General features: G+C 55.7%; 1 protein-coding gene across 1 annotated transcript; it reads left to right on the top strand.

Annotated features, from left to right (window-relative positions):
* The first annotated feature begins 11,088 nt into the window (after positions 1–11,088).
* Positions 11,089–13,730, top strand: TFF3 (trefoil factor 3). The gene is made up of 3 exons (XM_054576194.1): positions 11,089–11,233; positions 12,526–12,672; positions 13,540–13,730. Exons 1-3 carry the CDS (start codon positions 11,110–11,112, stop codon positions 13,551–13,553), a joined length of 285 nt encoding a protein of 94 aa, XP_054432169.1. The 5' UTR covers positions 11,089–11,109; the 3' UTR covers positions 13,554–13,730.

Raw genomic sequence — 13,730 nt, 5'->3', positions numbered from 1 at the left:
GCTTCAACAGATAAGTTATCTGATGGCTTGATTTTAAAATCTCATAGGCCACATCAGTGTTTCTTCAGAAAGTAAAAGCAATGTTTAGAAAAGGATCACAGTATAAGTTAGGGTTTCAATATTTTTGTTGAAACACTTATCCAAAAATAAAATACTTTTGTATCAATCTACTTTGTCTTACAGCATACAAAATTACAATAAATTATTTTTGTAGCTCCTGAGAAAGTTTGGGCTTCTATGTTTTTACTGTGAAAAGTGTTCACCATCAAAAGGCTTGCGAACTGATGTCCCCTCTCTGCCTTATACTCCTTATCATGCTTGAACCTCCTATTAACTCCAAAAGTTATTAATTAGCTCTAGAACCTCTGAACTTTCCTGCTTTATGGCTATGTTCTTCCCCAAAATGTACCTTGGCACCCAAGTGTGTTGAATTATGTCCCAGATGATCCTCATTATGGCTGATAAGGCCAGGGCAGGGTGCCTGCCTGTCTGCCGAAGTTTGCTTTTCCAGGGCTCTTTAAACATGCAGCAATGGGAAGTGTTTAATCTCCATTGCTGCTGATTTTCCATTGATTCAGTAGCTACTCGGCGCTTGCCCAGAACCAGGCAATTTGTCAGATAAGTAACTTCTGCCCCAGGTGCAGCACTGAGCTACAGAGTTCCTGTCCTGGGCCAGGGGCAACATCCTGCATCCTCTTCGCTGGCCCAGCCCGCGCCCACAATTGTCCCGCTGCAAGGACTTCCATCCTCCTGTGGTTGGGGCACCAGAGGGGGGACCAGGGAGCAGCGTCCAGTAAGCAGAGGCGGCTCAGCAGAAGACGGGAGGGTGGGCGGAGCCGCGGCTCTGCCCCGGGACGGAGCAGCGCCCTGGGCATGCGACCCAGTGTGGGAGGCGGTCCAGGGGGTGGGCTGTGTGTTAAACCGAGTCAAGCTGTAACGCAGTCCTGGGGGACCGAGGATGTCTTTGAGTGTGCATCTCAAGATTGTGGCAAATGTCAGGAACGTGCTAGTAGCATGACGAAGGTGCCTTCCCCACGGGGCTGCCCAGGACCTCACTGCTCGGGTTGCACATGCACCGTGGGCGTCACTGTCGTCCATCAGGGAACCATGACGCCCACAAAAGCTTGAATCCCATCTACTGTCTCTAGACCTTACAGGGCCACCCTCTCTTCACTTTCCTGCACTTCTGTAGCCGAAACCAAGGTCCAGCTGCCTGCCGCTTCGAAAGCCACTACTTGAGAGGCAGGTGCTGACGTAAAGGAACGTGGTTTTATTCGGGTGCTGACAGCCTGGAAGATGGGTGACTCTCGTCTCAAAGCCCAGCTTAAGGTCAGAGCACAGGCAGGGGGTTTGTAAGGACAGGGAGGGAAAGCAGAACAAAGAGACCGGGGGAGAGGCTGTGGGTGGGCAGGCAGTGTCCTTGCTGGCCCCTGTGTGGATCTTTAACGTCAGCATCCTGGAACCGGTGCGCACCAGCCAAATTCCTGCAGTGGGGCGATCTTTGTCACCCAAAGTCACGGTCACATGGCTGTTTCTTGTACCAGCAGGAACCAGGACTGCTGAGGCCAGCCATACGCTTATAAAGAAACTGTCAGTGTGTGCGTTCTTTTTATGTCTGTTAGCACATTTTATTCTAATTCTACGTCATGATAAGTTAGAGTAGTATAAAGTTTTATTCCCTGTTAAATCGCAAGATGAAAGTGAAGGACCCAGGTCATGACCTTGGTGCTTGGTCCTTGAGCAGCTTCCATGTGGAAACCAAGTACTGGGCACCGGGGACCCTCCTGCGTGGGGGCTGCCCAGGGGCTCCTCCGCCGCACACGCTCCGAGTCTCAGGACAGTCTCCCTCTGCCCTGATGCCCCAGAGAGACGTGCGTTCTCGAATCTTCGTTCATTTATTTCCCTCTCTCTGATGTTTCAGGCAATACCTCCCCGTCAACATCACTTTTGTCCGGCTCAATTCAGAGTCTCCTGTCCCCTTAAGATTTCCTCTGCTGGGAAGAGTGAGGTGATAACATCAAGGCCCCAGCGCCCACAGACCTCTCCCTCCCACACGACTGCATGCGGATTTGGGAATTTAGTTTCGAAGTCAGCATAGTCACCTACTCAGCCTTAACGGGCTGATCCACCGGAAGGCGGTCACTGCAGCGACAGGAATGCCCTGTGGATTCCACAGTGCAGATGAGTTTGAGGTTAGGATGTTCCCTCCATGACTGCAACTTGCTTATCAAGGGTGACCACGTCACCTTCTTCCTCCGCAACCCCACAGTACCTGGGCCGACGCCTGTGCACACAATGGATGTTTAGTAAATATTGACTGATTGTTCTTTGTTCGGTAATGTTTCCGCCTGTAGGAGGTTAACAAATATCACTCTGGTAAAACTCCTGAAGTCATTCAGAAGCAAGGTCTCGTGTGAGTGCTATGTATGTGTGAATAATCTATTAATGAGCCTAGGTATTTAGCTTCTTGCCATTTGATATGCAAAATAGGGCTATTAGGAGTCTTGAGCACACGGGGCATCTTTATAACTAAGAGCTCAGGAGGCATTGGCCCTGGGAGGCTCTTGCCTGTGGATGTTGACATGCTTTGCAATCTCACTCTTGGCCTTCAATTCCTCGGTGGGTTGGGAATCCATTACAACAGGAAAGAAGGCATCCTTTGAAACAGGGAAAGGTTGGGGAGTACGAACAGGCACAATGTGAGAGATCTGCAAACCCAGCATATGTCCACACAGCACCTTTAGCACAAACCAGCCAGAATCCCGCGAGCAGCCGCCCTGGAGAGGTGGCCAGCGGTAAGGGACGCTCCTCCATGCAGAGAGGGCTCCCTCCCCGGTGTGGGAAGCCCCAGGCCGCCAGGCCAGCACCCAGCTTCCCGCCCGACCTAAGGTCCAAGGCATCGTGTGGAGATTCCACTCTGTGTCACCTTAGACCGCCTCTGCCATTTTGATAGAACATTGTGTTTGTTTCTGGCAAACAACCTATTTCTTAAGGGTGGGGTCTGCTTTCAACTGCCCCTATGATGTCCCCCAGACAACTCCCTAGCAGCTGGACTAATCACTGTTGGAGATGTGGCAGAAAAAACCAAGCATGAGACGAGGTTGCGTTTTATGAGATGTAAGACACTTCCAATTCTAATTGTTCTTATTCCACATTTTAGAGACAAATCGTCCACTAGACCATTTCTGCCGGCGAGCAGTCACCAGTCACCCACCCGTGGTTGGACAAGTCAGGGGTCATTTCTCAGAAGTCGGAATCACAATCTCTGGTTTAATTTCTCTGTCGTACCAGAGGCGAGGGATGGGACAGACCACGGCAGGGAGGACGCAGCGGCGGTGCCTCTGGTCCGGAGACGAATAGTATGAAATGTGGACGCGCGCGTGGCGCTTTCTCCGGGGATGCCAGGTCACCCCTTGCTGTTCCCACCCCTTCCCCCAGAGACACAGCCCAGTCTTCATCCTCGGCGGATTTGGCAACTCTGCTAATGTAGAGAGACAGCTGAGATGGCGCTGCAGGGGCCAGGGACTAAGAACTAAATAGGACAAATTGAAATGACGTGAGGCTTTCTTCATCATCGAGGGGGCTGCGGATGGGATTAGTCAGCGGCCCTCTCCCCCATCCAGGACCTGATAAATCCCTTTGACACTGACTGGGCCTCCGGGAGCCCCGGGCCCTGGCTCCGACCGCAGGCCGGCGTCGCGCCGGCTCGCCCGCACCCAGCACCTCCTCACCCTGCCTCCCACAATCCATGGTTTTTGGATTTTTTGATAAAATTTTTAAATGGCCACACTTCAAATTCTTTTCATTAGAGAGACAGTCTATAATGTAATGGTCCTCAATATATTCACTACCCAGATTTACTGATGTTGGATTTTTTGGTCCTTTTTGCCTCAATGCCTCTCGTTCCATAAAAAGTAAATAAAATCGTAAATGCGCCTTCTTTACTCTCGTTTGCCCTCTCACACAGAGTTCCCTGTTGTCCTGAAGTCAGTGTGCTTTATTCTCATGCATATCTGTACACACGCACAATAGTATTTGGTTGTTTTTTTTTTAAAAGTATTTGGTTGTTTGGGGTATCATAATATGCAGGTTTTTGAAGATATGGCTCACCGTGGCCTCCCCTCAGGCAAATATGGCAAATATGCAGAAAGAGGGGCATTCAGTCCCTTCCTTTTTCCTTCTTCCAAGGATCAGCCCCTCTAGGGCTGTGCAGGGCAGTTTTGTTTTGTTTTGTTGTGTTTTACCCTCCTTTGCCTACAGGTCATTGTTTTTGTGTATTTTCCAGACTTTTCATTCTTATCTCCAGAAGGGTTGGGTCTGGTATAAGCCAGTTGACTATCTTTTCTTTCTAATGCTTTTAGGTTTACTTTTTACTTTTACTCTTTAATTCACATGGTAATTTATTAATGGGGTGTAAGTTGTGGATCTTGGTTTGCCTTTTTTCAATATGGATAATGGGAATATGCTTAGTGTTGGGAGGCTGGAAATCCAACTGTATCTCTCTCTCTGAGGGGTGAGTGCCGCAACCCTCTCTCTCGGATTGTCCTCTCTTTGCCCACGGATGTGAAGTGCACTCGAGTCACTGCGCAGGTGCGCTGGCCTGCGGCGGGGCCTCCCTCTGGCTTTCCATTCTGTTCCGTTGTTCAGGGTTCTGTTACCACACCACTGCTTCCCGATGCAGCACAGCCGTTTTGTGATCAGTCTTAACACCTGAGTGGATAGATGTCTTCTAATTCTTCTCTGTCTCTTTTTACTACTTGTTCTTCAAAGCTTTGCTGCATATTTTTGGCCCTTTCCATTTACATTTTAGGATTCATTTGTGGTGTTTCATAAAAAAATCTCCTTTTGGGACTTTAATTTAAAAGTGCATTGAATACAGAGTTTAATTTGGGGGCAATTGCTGCCTTCACAACAGGGGGTTTTCTCCCTGACGCTGGGCTCCTCTCCGCTCTTCCGTTCGTTTTTTCTCTCAGGAGCTTCGGGAACGGACGCCATTTGCCGGCAGAGCTGTCCTTTGCTCCCACTGGCCGACCCTCAGAGGAGGAAACGGACATCATTTCCATTCGGTCCCTCACTCGAGTCCCGTCGCAGTGACCTGCCTGTTAGCGGTTCTCAGGAAACACGTCGAGACCTTCTATCTTTGGGTTTTACGTTAATACAGAATCCAACGCATAAACACGGTCAGAACCGCTCCCGGTGTAGGAGGATGTTGGAGGGGAGCTTCAGCTGAGATGCCCAGAAACAACAGATGTCACGTTTCCAAGTGAGATGACAGGCCTTGGCATTTTAAAATCAGCTGGGCTAAGAACTTGGAGGATCCTGACCTAGTGCAGCTGTACCGAAGCCCCAGAAGGCTCAGGGCTTTTGGGGAAGAGGATTTTGGAGGAAATGCTGTGTGAGAATTAGAGACCTGGGAATGTGCACCATCAAAGCTACACAGCATTCCAATCGGACTCAGAAATGACTGCCACCCGGTGAGGGGCGGGTGGGTGCTCTTGTGGAGGGTGGGCTTTGTCCCACTGGCTCGGGGCCATCCCCGTTTACAGTTTGGGTCCTGGCATAATTGTTAACAGTGCCCAGACACTCTGAAAAGTGTCCCTGTTTGGAAAACTCCCTCCACAGTCCCCACCTTGTTGGACCTCCCCTGGCCTGGGCTGCCACCTGCGCGGCCTCCTGGTGTGGAGCTGGCCAGGCCCCGACCGGGAAGTGGCCGTCCACACTTCCCGCCAGGCGTGTTGTCTCAGCCTCCTCTGAGACAAGGAACTAGGAAGACAAGGCCAGGTGGGGATTACCGGGGTGACGTGGAAGGAGATCATTGACTTTAGCCAGTGAGTCATAGAGACTGGCAACCGAATGGGCCCAGGGGGGCAGGGGACAGGTGTGGGCCACCGCGTGGACAGGGTCCTGAGTGCTGAGCCCCTCTCCCTCCCTGGGGAGCCGCGTCAGGGCAGCACAGAGCAGGGTCCCCGTGCAACAAGGTTCTGAGAGCTTTACCAAGCCTTTCCTTTTCCTCACTGGAGAAGGTGCAAGTTAAAACAGACGCTCGGAGCCAGATGTCCCCGGGTAGACAGGTGGGCCGGTTTCCTGGCCCTGCCGTGACAGAGGGCCACAAAGTGGGTAGTTGGAACAACCAGAATCTTCTCTCCCAGTTCCGGAGGCAAGTCCAGGGGCCTGCAGGGCCGGGTCCCACTGCGGGCTCCAGGGGAAGGTCCCCCGGCCCCTCCCAGCCCGTGGGGGCTGCCGCAGCCCTGGCGGGCCTCGGCTCTCAGCTGTGTCACTCTCGTCCTGGTGGTCCTTGGCTGTCAGCTGTGTCACTTCCGTCAGGGCCTGGGCGGTCCCAGGGTCTTCCTGCAGGTCCGCGTTCCCACCGTCTTCCCTCTGTGCGTCTGGCTCTGCACCTCTTCCCCTCTCAAAAGGACACCCGTGAGACCGGAGCAAGGGTCCCCCCTACCGCAGCCTGCCCTCGTCTTGACTTAAATGATTACACCCAATGCTAGTAACGCGCCTTCCAGGAAGGACGTGAATTTGGAGAGGAAGCTAGTCTGCCCAGTGCACTTGCAAGTCACTTCGTGACAAAGGCTGGAAGCACAGGGGGCCCAAGAATGCGGTGGCTTATCCCCCTGGTCTTGGCAAGCTGAGGGGAGGGCCGGGCTCCCTGGAGTTCCCTGCTGCTGCCCCGGGCTCTCGGGGACTGTCACCACCTTCCCTGCAGTCCTGCTGGGAGAGGCTCACTGCAGGACCTGGCGGGCTTGAGTAAAGTGTCCACGCAGGTCCCCCTCGGCGCACTGCGAGGACCTGTCTTCCTGCGGCAGCGCCCCCCAGCTTGCGGGCCCGGCTGGGTCCCAAGGGTGGGGCCATTAGTGAGGAGCCTGGCGTCCTCACATGCATCTGCTCCCCAGCACTCAACGCGGCTTATCTCTGTACCTTTGCATCCTGGTTATCAGCCCACACGTTCCTGGGGGCCCTTCCTTGCTGTAACAACACTGGGGCTGATGCAATAGTTCCAAACCCAGAGGAGCTCTGGGCCTGGAGGCTGCCGTGGCTGAAGCCACCCCAGGGAGACCTTGAGCCAGGCATCAGTTTCCCCTGAACAGCCAGGGGCCATCCTGTGCCCCCGCCATGTGGGTGTACGGCCACCAGCCCACACTGGGGGCAGGAGACCAGGGCCTGCGCGGGGCGTCCCAGGGCCTGCAGCGTCTGTCCTGACTCACCGGGACCCTGTCCTCTCTAGCCCCTCCCCGGCCCAGTTGGTGGGTGACATATTTGCAAAGCCTGACCCTCCCCCGTTCGTCCTCAGTGGAAACCACGGCAAAAGGCGGGAACGTCCCTGAGTTAGTCACTCCGATGGCCACCTTCGGGTTCTGATGGCTCGGGACAGGTCCAGCAGGGGAAACTGCGCAGAACACAGCGAGAGGGGCTCAGAGCCACGGCAGCTGCAGGACGATGTGACAGCTGGTCATCAGGACGCTCCCGGGAGGCGTGTGATACCAAGGCCCACCCAGAGGTGCCGATTGCCTGACTTTGTACTTTCTTCTTCTATTTTGGCTCTCTGCCAGCTTTAGTAGCCAAAAGTGACCCTACCAGAAGCTGAGAGGTGACAGGCAATGTTTAACCCTGTGTGGGACACGTGGACCCCCTCTTTTCTGAGGGGTGGTGAGCTAGTACTGCCTGCCCGCAACGCCCTTGTGACCCTCGCCCATCTGCGAACTCCTATCCATCCCTCAAGGCCCAGTTCAGATTTGACCCCAGATGAGCAGCTTGCTGGGCAGCATTGTGCTGGCTCTTCTGTCACGTCGCATCACAACTCATGCTTTAAGGCTCACGCCCTCGCAGGGCCGTGGTCTCTGAGGTCAGGGGCCGTGCCTGGGGTCCTAGGGCTCAGCATGTGCCTGGCCCATGATCCATGCTTAGCCCATGCTTGTACATACATGTGCCGGGGCCGTGCCTCCTGCAGGTGGAAGGCTGTAGCCTCAACACTCAGACCGATCCAGGGGACCCTCACCTTCCCTGGGACACCTACGCCCCAGGCTGGAGGTGGGAGAGGTGTGCAGGGGAGGGCTCCCAGGACAGCCCAGGCACGTGCTCACCCTGGGCCTCAGGGGTGCGTGCTGCGGCCACCTGTGGTGGTGGCGGGGGTGGGAGGGACATGCAGGGACCCTGGGCCTGGCCGCCCTGACGCTTCCTTCTTCATCCCTGGAACCTGAGCTCCCCAGGGGAGCAGGGAAGACCACCGGACCGTGAGCTCTGGAAGGCAGGGCGGGCTCTCCGGCTCCCTCGTCTGCCCTGGGAGGGCTCCCCAGAACTGAAGGAGGGAACGCACGGACCTGCCGCTGCAAACATCCACTCCGTCCTCTGCCTCCCGGGGCTGGGCCCACCAGGGAGCCTGAGCTGGCAACACCTGCAGGACGGCCTCCCTCAGGCCGCAGCCGCCGCTTCTGCACACGGGGCGTCCCAGAGCCTCCCGGACCCTCTGCCCCGTGCCACACCGACAAGCAACCAGCGTGTGTCCTGGCACCAGCCGGCTCCGTGTCGCCATTTTAGGTAGCCCTGGAGGCTAGGAGCCAGGTGACAGGCACAGAACCTGAGACACACACAGTACGATGATGTCCCTAAGGTCCCGGAGCCCAGGACTCCGGCCAGTTCTCTCTGCTCCCCCGCCTACAAAGCAACCAGGTCTTCCTGAGGGGACCCTCGAAGAACAGGGACTCGTCACCTCTGACTTTCCTCCCTCAGCCCCCAGCCCTGGGCACAGTGGACAGTAACTGAGGTGAACTGAGGCAGATGCCACGTGGTGGATCTGGGTGACGGCCGCCCCGGGCATCCGGCCGCCTCTGAAGCACCTGCCGGGGCGGGGCCCGGGCAGGGGCGCTGTCCCAGCCTCCCGGGGGTTATAAGAGCGCTCGGGCGAGGAAGCTGTGGAGGCAACTCAAGGGCCCATCAGCAGACGAGTGGGTAAAAAAGCTGTGGTACATATATACTCGGCCGGAATATTACTCGGCTTTTAAAAAAATGAAATCTTACCGTTTGTGACAGCATGAAGGGACCTAGAGGGTATTATGCGCAGTGAAATGAGTCGGTCAGAGAGACAAATACCATACGATTTCACTTATATATGGAATCTAAAGAACAATATAAATGGACAAATGAAACAAAAACAGACCCATAGATACAGAGAACAGACTGAGGGTTGCCAGACGGGAGGGGAATTGGGGGATGGGCGAAAAGGCGAAGGGATTAGGAAGCACACATGGGCAGTTACAAAGTAGTCACGAGGATGGCAAGTACAGCGCAGGGGATATAGTCAAAAATAGTGCACTAACTAGGTATGGTGCCAGGTGGGTACTGGAAGGACTGGGGGGACAAATATAAAGTACTTGATTGTCTCACCGTTCTGCTATACACCTGAAACTACTACAAAATAATATTGAATGTAAACTGTAATTTAAAAAAAAAAATAAACAAATAAAATGCACCAGAGGAGACCAGGGCCCTGGAGGAGACCGCCCCTGCCAGGGCCGCCTCCGGGCGCCTGTCCCTTCGCAGCCCGCTCCCAGGGGGCCTGCGCTTTCTGGAACCTGGCCCAGCTCCACAGCTGGGCCTGGCCTGTGCTCTGGAAGTAGGTAGGCAGGGGGTCTGGCCAGAAAGGCTCCCAGGAATTTCCCCAGGACGATATTTTTCATAACATAAAAATCATGTCACCTGTTGGCCCCGGGGGTTGCCTCCCTCTGGGGACAGGGCAGGTCTCGCTCTTCCTGGCTTCGCTGGCACTTGCCTTGGAGGAGGTGGCAGAGCAGTGGCAGGTGTCACCCTCAAATCCATTCATCGAAGGCTTACTGAGTACAGGGGCTGGGCCCGGGGGGTTGGAAGGGGGGACGCGGTTGTCATCCCCTTTAGTTACGTGGTGAAGAACAGCCCTGTGGACTCACCTTGGGTGGTCGGTTCCCCTCAACACCGTCCCCCAACCCAGGGGGGTAAGTGTGGCCGGCCAGGCGCACCTGCTTCTGGGATGATATGCAAAACCCACCCCAGGCTCCTGGTAACACTGGCGCTGAACGGTTAGGTAAAATGCCGCAGGCAGAAAAGAGATGGGGGGACGTATCCATAATAGAGCCCTGTACTCTCCTGCTCCCACCTGTTTGTTACCTGCCCGGGAGGAGGGGCTTGGATGGACAGCTGAGACTCTGGGGTCCTACAGAGGTGGGCTGAACCTCAGCTCCCCCAGGTCTGCTACAGTGACCTTGAACAGCCACCTTAGGTTCTGAGCCTTAGTTTGTTCCTCTGGAAAATGGGTATAAATATTTCCAATTCATTTAGATATGCTGTTATAAAATAATTTCCCAGATAGAGCCTTCACTTACAGAAAATGCAAGCTGGGCGAAGGTGTATAGTAAGCTCCCATTTGTGTTAAAAAAAAGTGCTTAGATCTAGAGAGGATGTTTCTGGAAAAATACCTAAGAAAGTATTCAATCTGGACACCGCTAGATGGCAGGGGGTCTTTTGTACTGTCTGATTTTAAAATCCAACTGCACGTATTATGTGTTTATTAACATGTATTGAACTAGTTTACTTAACACATTTATTAAATGAGTTAATAATTTTTTTTTTGGTCTGGAAAAAAGCAAAAAAAAGGAAAGGCATGCGCCCCTGCAGGAGCTGTGAGAGAGACATGAAGTCCCAGGCGTGGCGCCCGAGCCGGGTTTGCTGCTGGTCCCCTCAAGACCCAGGGCCGACCTGGGGCTAAGGGGCTCTAGTCTTGGCAGAGGGGACCTTCTGGACTCCCCCGGCCTGGCTTGTTGATACTAATGTCCAGCCCCGTGTGGAGCCTTTGTTCTTTCCTCCTGGGCAGGCTGATGTGGGGAGGACACGGCCCTGCCCCTAACGGAGGAGTGTTACCTTCGACGTCACCGGTGGGGTCGGTGGGGTCGGTGGGGTCGGTGGGGCCAGCGCCCCCTGTCTGCTTCAGGGAGCCGAGCCTCTGGGGGCTTTACACTCAGGCCCTGGGACGGGCGGGTGGGGCCGGCGAGCAGGGAAGGGCCATCCCCAAACAAACAGACTCCGGGCGCCTGTGCAAACACAGTGGTATAAAGGAGCCTTCCCGGCCGCCGCGGCATGTCCTCTGAGCGGCCGGGTCCCCAGTGCCCGTCCGTGACCATGGAGGCCAGAGCGCTCTGGCTGCTGGCGGCAGCCCTGATCTTGGCGTCCTCCGGCACGTCCGGGCAGTACGTGGGCCTGTGTGAGTACTCCCCGCACTTCTCTCCCTCCACAGAGACATGGGGGGCCGCTGGCGGCAGCAAGGGGCCCAGGACGAGGGGAAGGGACACGCAGGTTCCAGGCTGGGGGGCTTTCTGTGGGCTTACAGAAGATAACAAGCCCCCACATTAACTTCATAACTGCCACTTACCAAACGCTCAGTAGCCCCACACACTGGGTCCTGCTGCCTCGCCTTAGACAAGAGAACTGCGGCTCAGAAAGTTAGTCACTGTCCCAAGGTCACCCTCCCCCTCAGTGTGGCCCTTGGGGTCGGAAGCAGGGCTGCCCGGCCCGCAGCTAGTGCCCCGTCCCACTGCCCATCACCTTCTTTGCTAGAAACAAAAAGGAAAGACAAATGACAGGGACGACCTCCAGGACAATTCTGGATTGCTCAGCCCTCGTGTGGCAACTCCAGGTGCGGGGATGCAGTTTCATTAACCCAAGGGTTTGAAGAAATGAGGGCGGGGCTTTTGTCAGGTTACCTGCTGAGCCGTGTCAGAGGCAGCGGTTCCCAAACTGGGCTCCCGTTAGCCTCTCCGGAGCCCAGGATGCGCCGATGATGACGTCAGAGCGTCTGAGGCTTGGCGTGGGGCCTGGGCGGAGTTTAAAGATTCCCAGCAGATCCCAGCGTGTGGGAGCCGCAGGGTTAAGGAATTGCAGGCTGGCAGCCATAGAAGGGGACTTAGGCGCTTTCTCTTTCCTCAGGCAGAACTCCAGTTAGGTGATGAGGCGAGTGGACTTCTGCTAACTTTAGACACACAGGCTTGCTTGGAGAGTGAACACTGGGACCAAAGGCTGTCCCAGGAGGGAGTGACAAGCCCAACACCCGGGGGGCAGGGAGAGGCAGAAAAGAAAGCTCAGCGTGATTGTGACTTTCTCTACTGAATCTATATATCCTGTTGTACTTTTTATTTAAAACGGGGACGGGCAGTTTCTGTAGATAAAACAGTGGAAGGGAATCTTGTGTCCGGATTCCAGAGACCCCGGGTGCCCTGGGCCGCTGCCAGCCTCAGGGAACACAGGCCCTGACTTCCTGACAGGGTGCAGGACGCACCCAGGGGGATGGCCAGGTCTCCCACAGAACTTTCCTTCTTAAATATTTACATGGAAAGAGGGTTCGCCTCAAGAAGATGTTGGGCGGGGGCGGGGGGAGGGTGTCATAGCCTTTGAACTCTGGAGGTGGGGAGGGGTGGGTGCAGGCTTGCAAAAGGGTGCCAGCAGACCAACGCCGAGCCAGCAGGGTGCTGGCAGCTGACTGGGCTTTGTCCGTGGCAGCGGCGAGCCAGTGCGCCATCCCGGCCGGCGACCGGGTGGACTGCGGTTACCCCGAGGTCACCCCCGAGCAGTGCAACAGCAGGGGCTGCTGCTTCGACTCGAGCATCCCTGAGGTGCCCTGGTGCTTCAAGCCTCTGCAGGACACAGGTAAGCCGGCCCCACGTGCCCGCCCCAGGCCCTGGGCCGGACAGTCGGTGCCTGGCTGTTGTTCGTTGGCCGGGTCCTCGGCCGGTGGCTTCGTGCTCAGGGCAGCCGGCTGCCCGCCCGTGGCTGCTCCCTGCTGTCCTGTTGCAGAGCCATTCATGCAAAATACAAAAGCAATTGTTTCGGGAAAGGTGTCAAAGTCAAGACAACAGGAAGTGAGAACTAGTTTAAAAACCATCCTGGAGGGAAATGGAAGAGGGGTCCCCTCGCCAGGCCAGGCAGTGGCCAGCAAACAAAGCGCCTCCATTTGTGACGTGCAGGCAGCAGACAGGTGGCAGCGCTGGGCATGGCGTCCTGATGCCTCGCCACACCCCACCACACGTGCGGTCCTCCCTGTCCCTCCCCCCACCCTCAGCACGGCTGGGGGCAAGGCAACCACCCCAGGGAACCCGCTGTCGGCAACAGCTGGTGTGCACACAGGCGGTTGCTGCCCTGGCTCCATCGGCCCCACCTCACACATCCTGGGCGTGGAGGTCGCCACAAGCCATCTGGCAGCCCAAGTGCCAGCTCACCTTCTAAAGAGGACAGCTCCCTGGAACCAGCACCCAAAGGGCCACTCCTGACCTTTGTCCCAGGATAATTCAGAGGGGGGACCGGGCGGCCCTGTGAGAGATCCGTCTCATTCACTACCTGCCCCCCTCCTTGGGCCTTGTGGGGCGCGAGGTGGGGGACTCAGCCCCTTCCCAGTGACTTGGGGGAGAATGCAGCATACGGCGCTGACCTTGGAGCCTAACTTGGCCTTGAGAAACTGGGCAGCTGGGGTGGAGAGGAGACCTTCTCCCTGTAACGCATCCTGCGATGTGTTTCCAGAATGCACCTTTTGAAGCCTCGCCCATGGGCCCCCGGACACCGTGGGGGATGAGTTTCCACACTCTGGAGTCCTGCCTACCCCTCTCTGCTTTTCTGCTCTGGACAAGGTTTTGGCGGAGACCTCCGGGCAAGGCTCTGGCTGACACCTAAGGTCTGGAGCCTGGTGACTTCTGGAATAAAACCCATACCCA

Source organism: Pteronotus mesoamericanus, unplaced genomic scaffold (assembly GCF_021234165.1).
Source record: "Pteronotus mesoamericanus isolate MK-2021 breed Mesoamerican mustached bat unplaced genomic scaffold, CSHL_Meso_final contig_116, whole genome shotgun sequence".
In the NCBI taxonomy this organism is placed as follows: Eukaryota; Metazoa; Chordata; class Mammalia; order Chiroptera; family Mormoopidae; genus Pteronotus; species Pteronotus mesoamericanus.
The sequence above is the reverse complement of the archived record's forward strand: the minus strand, read 5'-3'. Positions and strand labels throughout refer to the sequence as shown.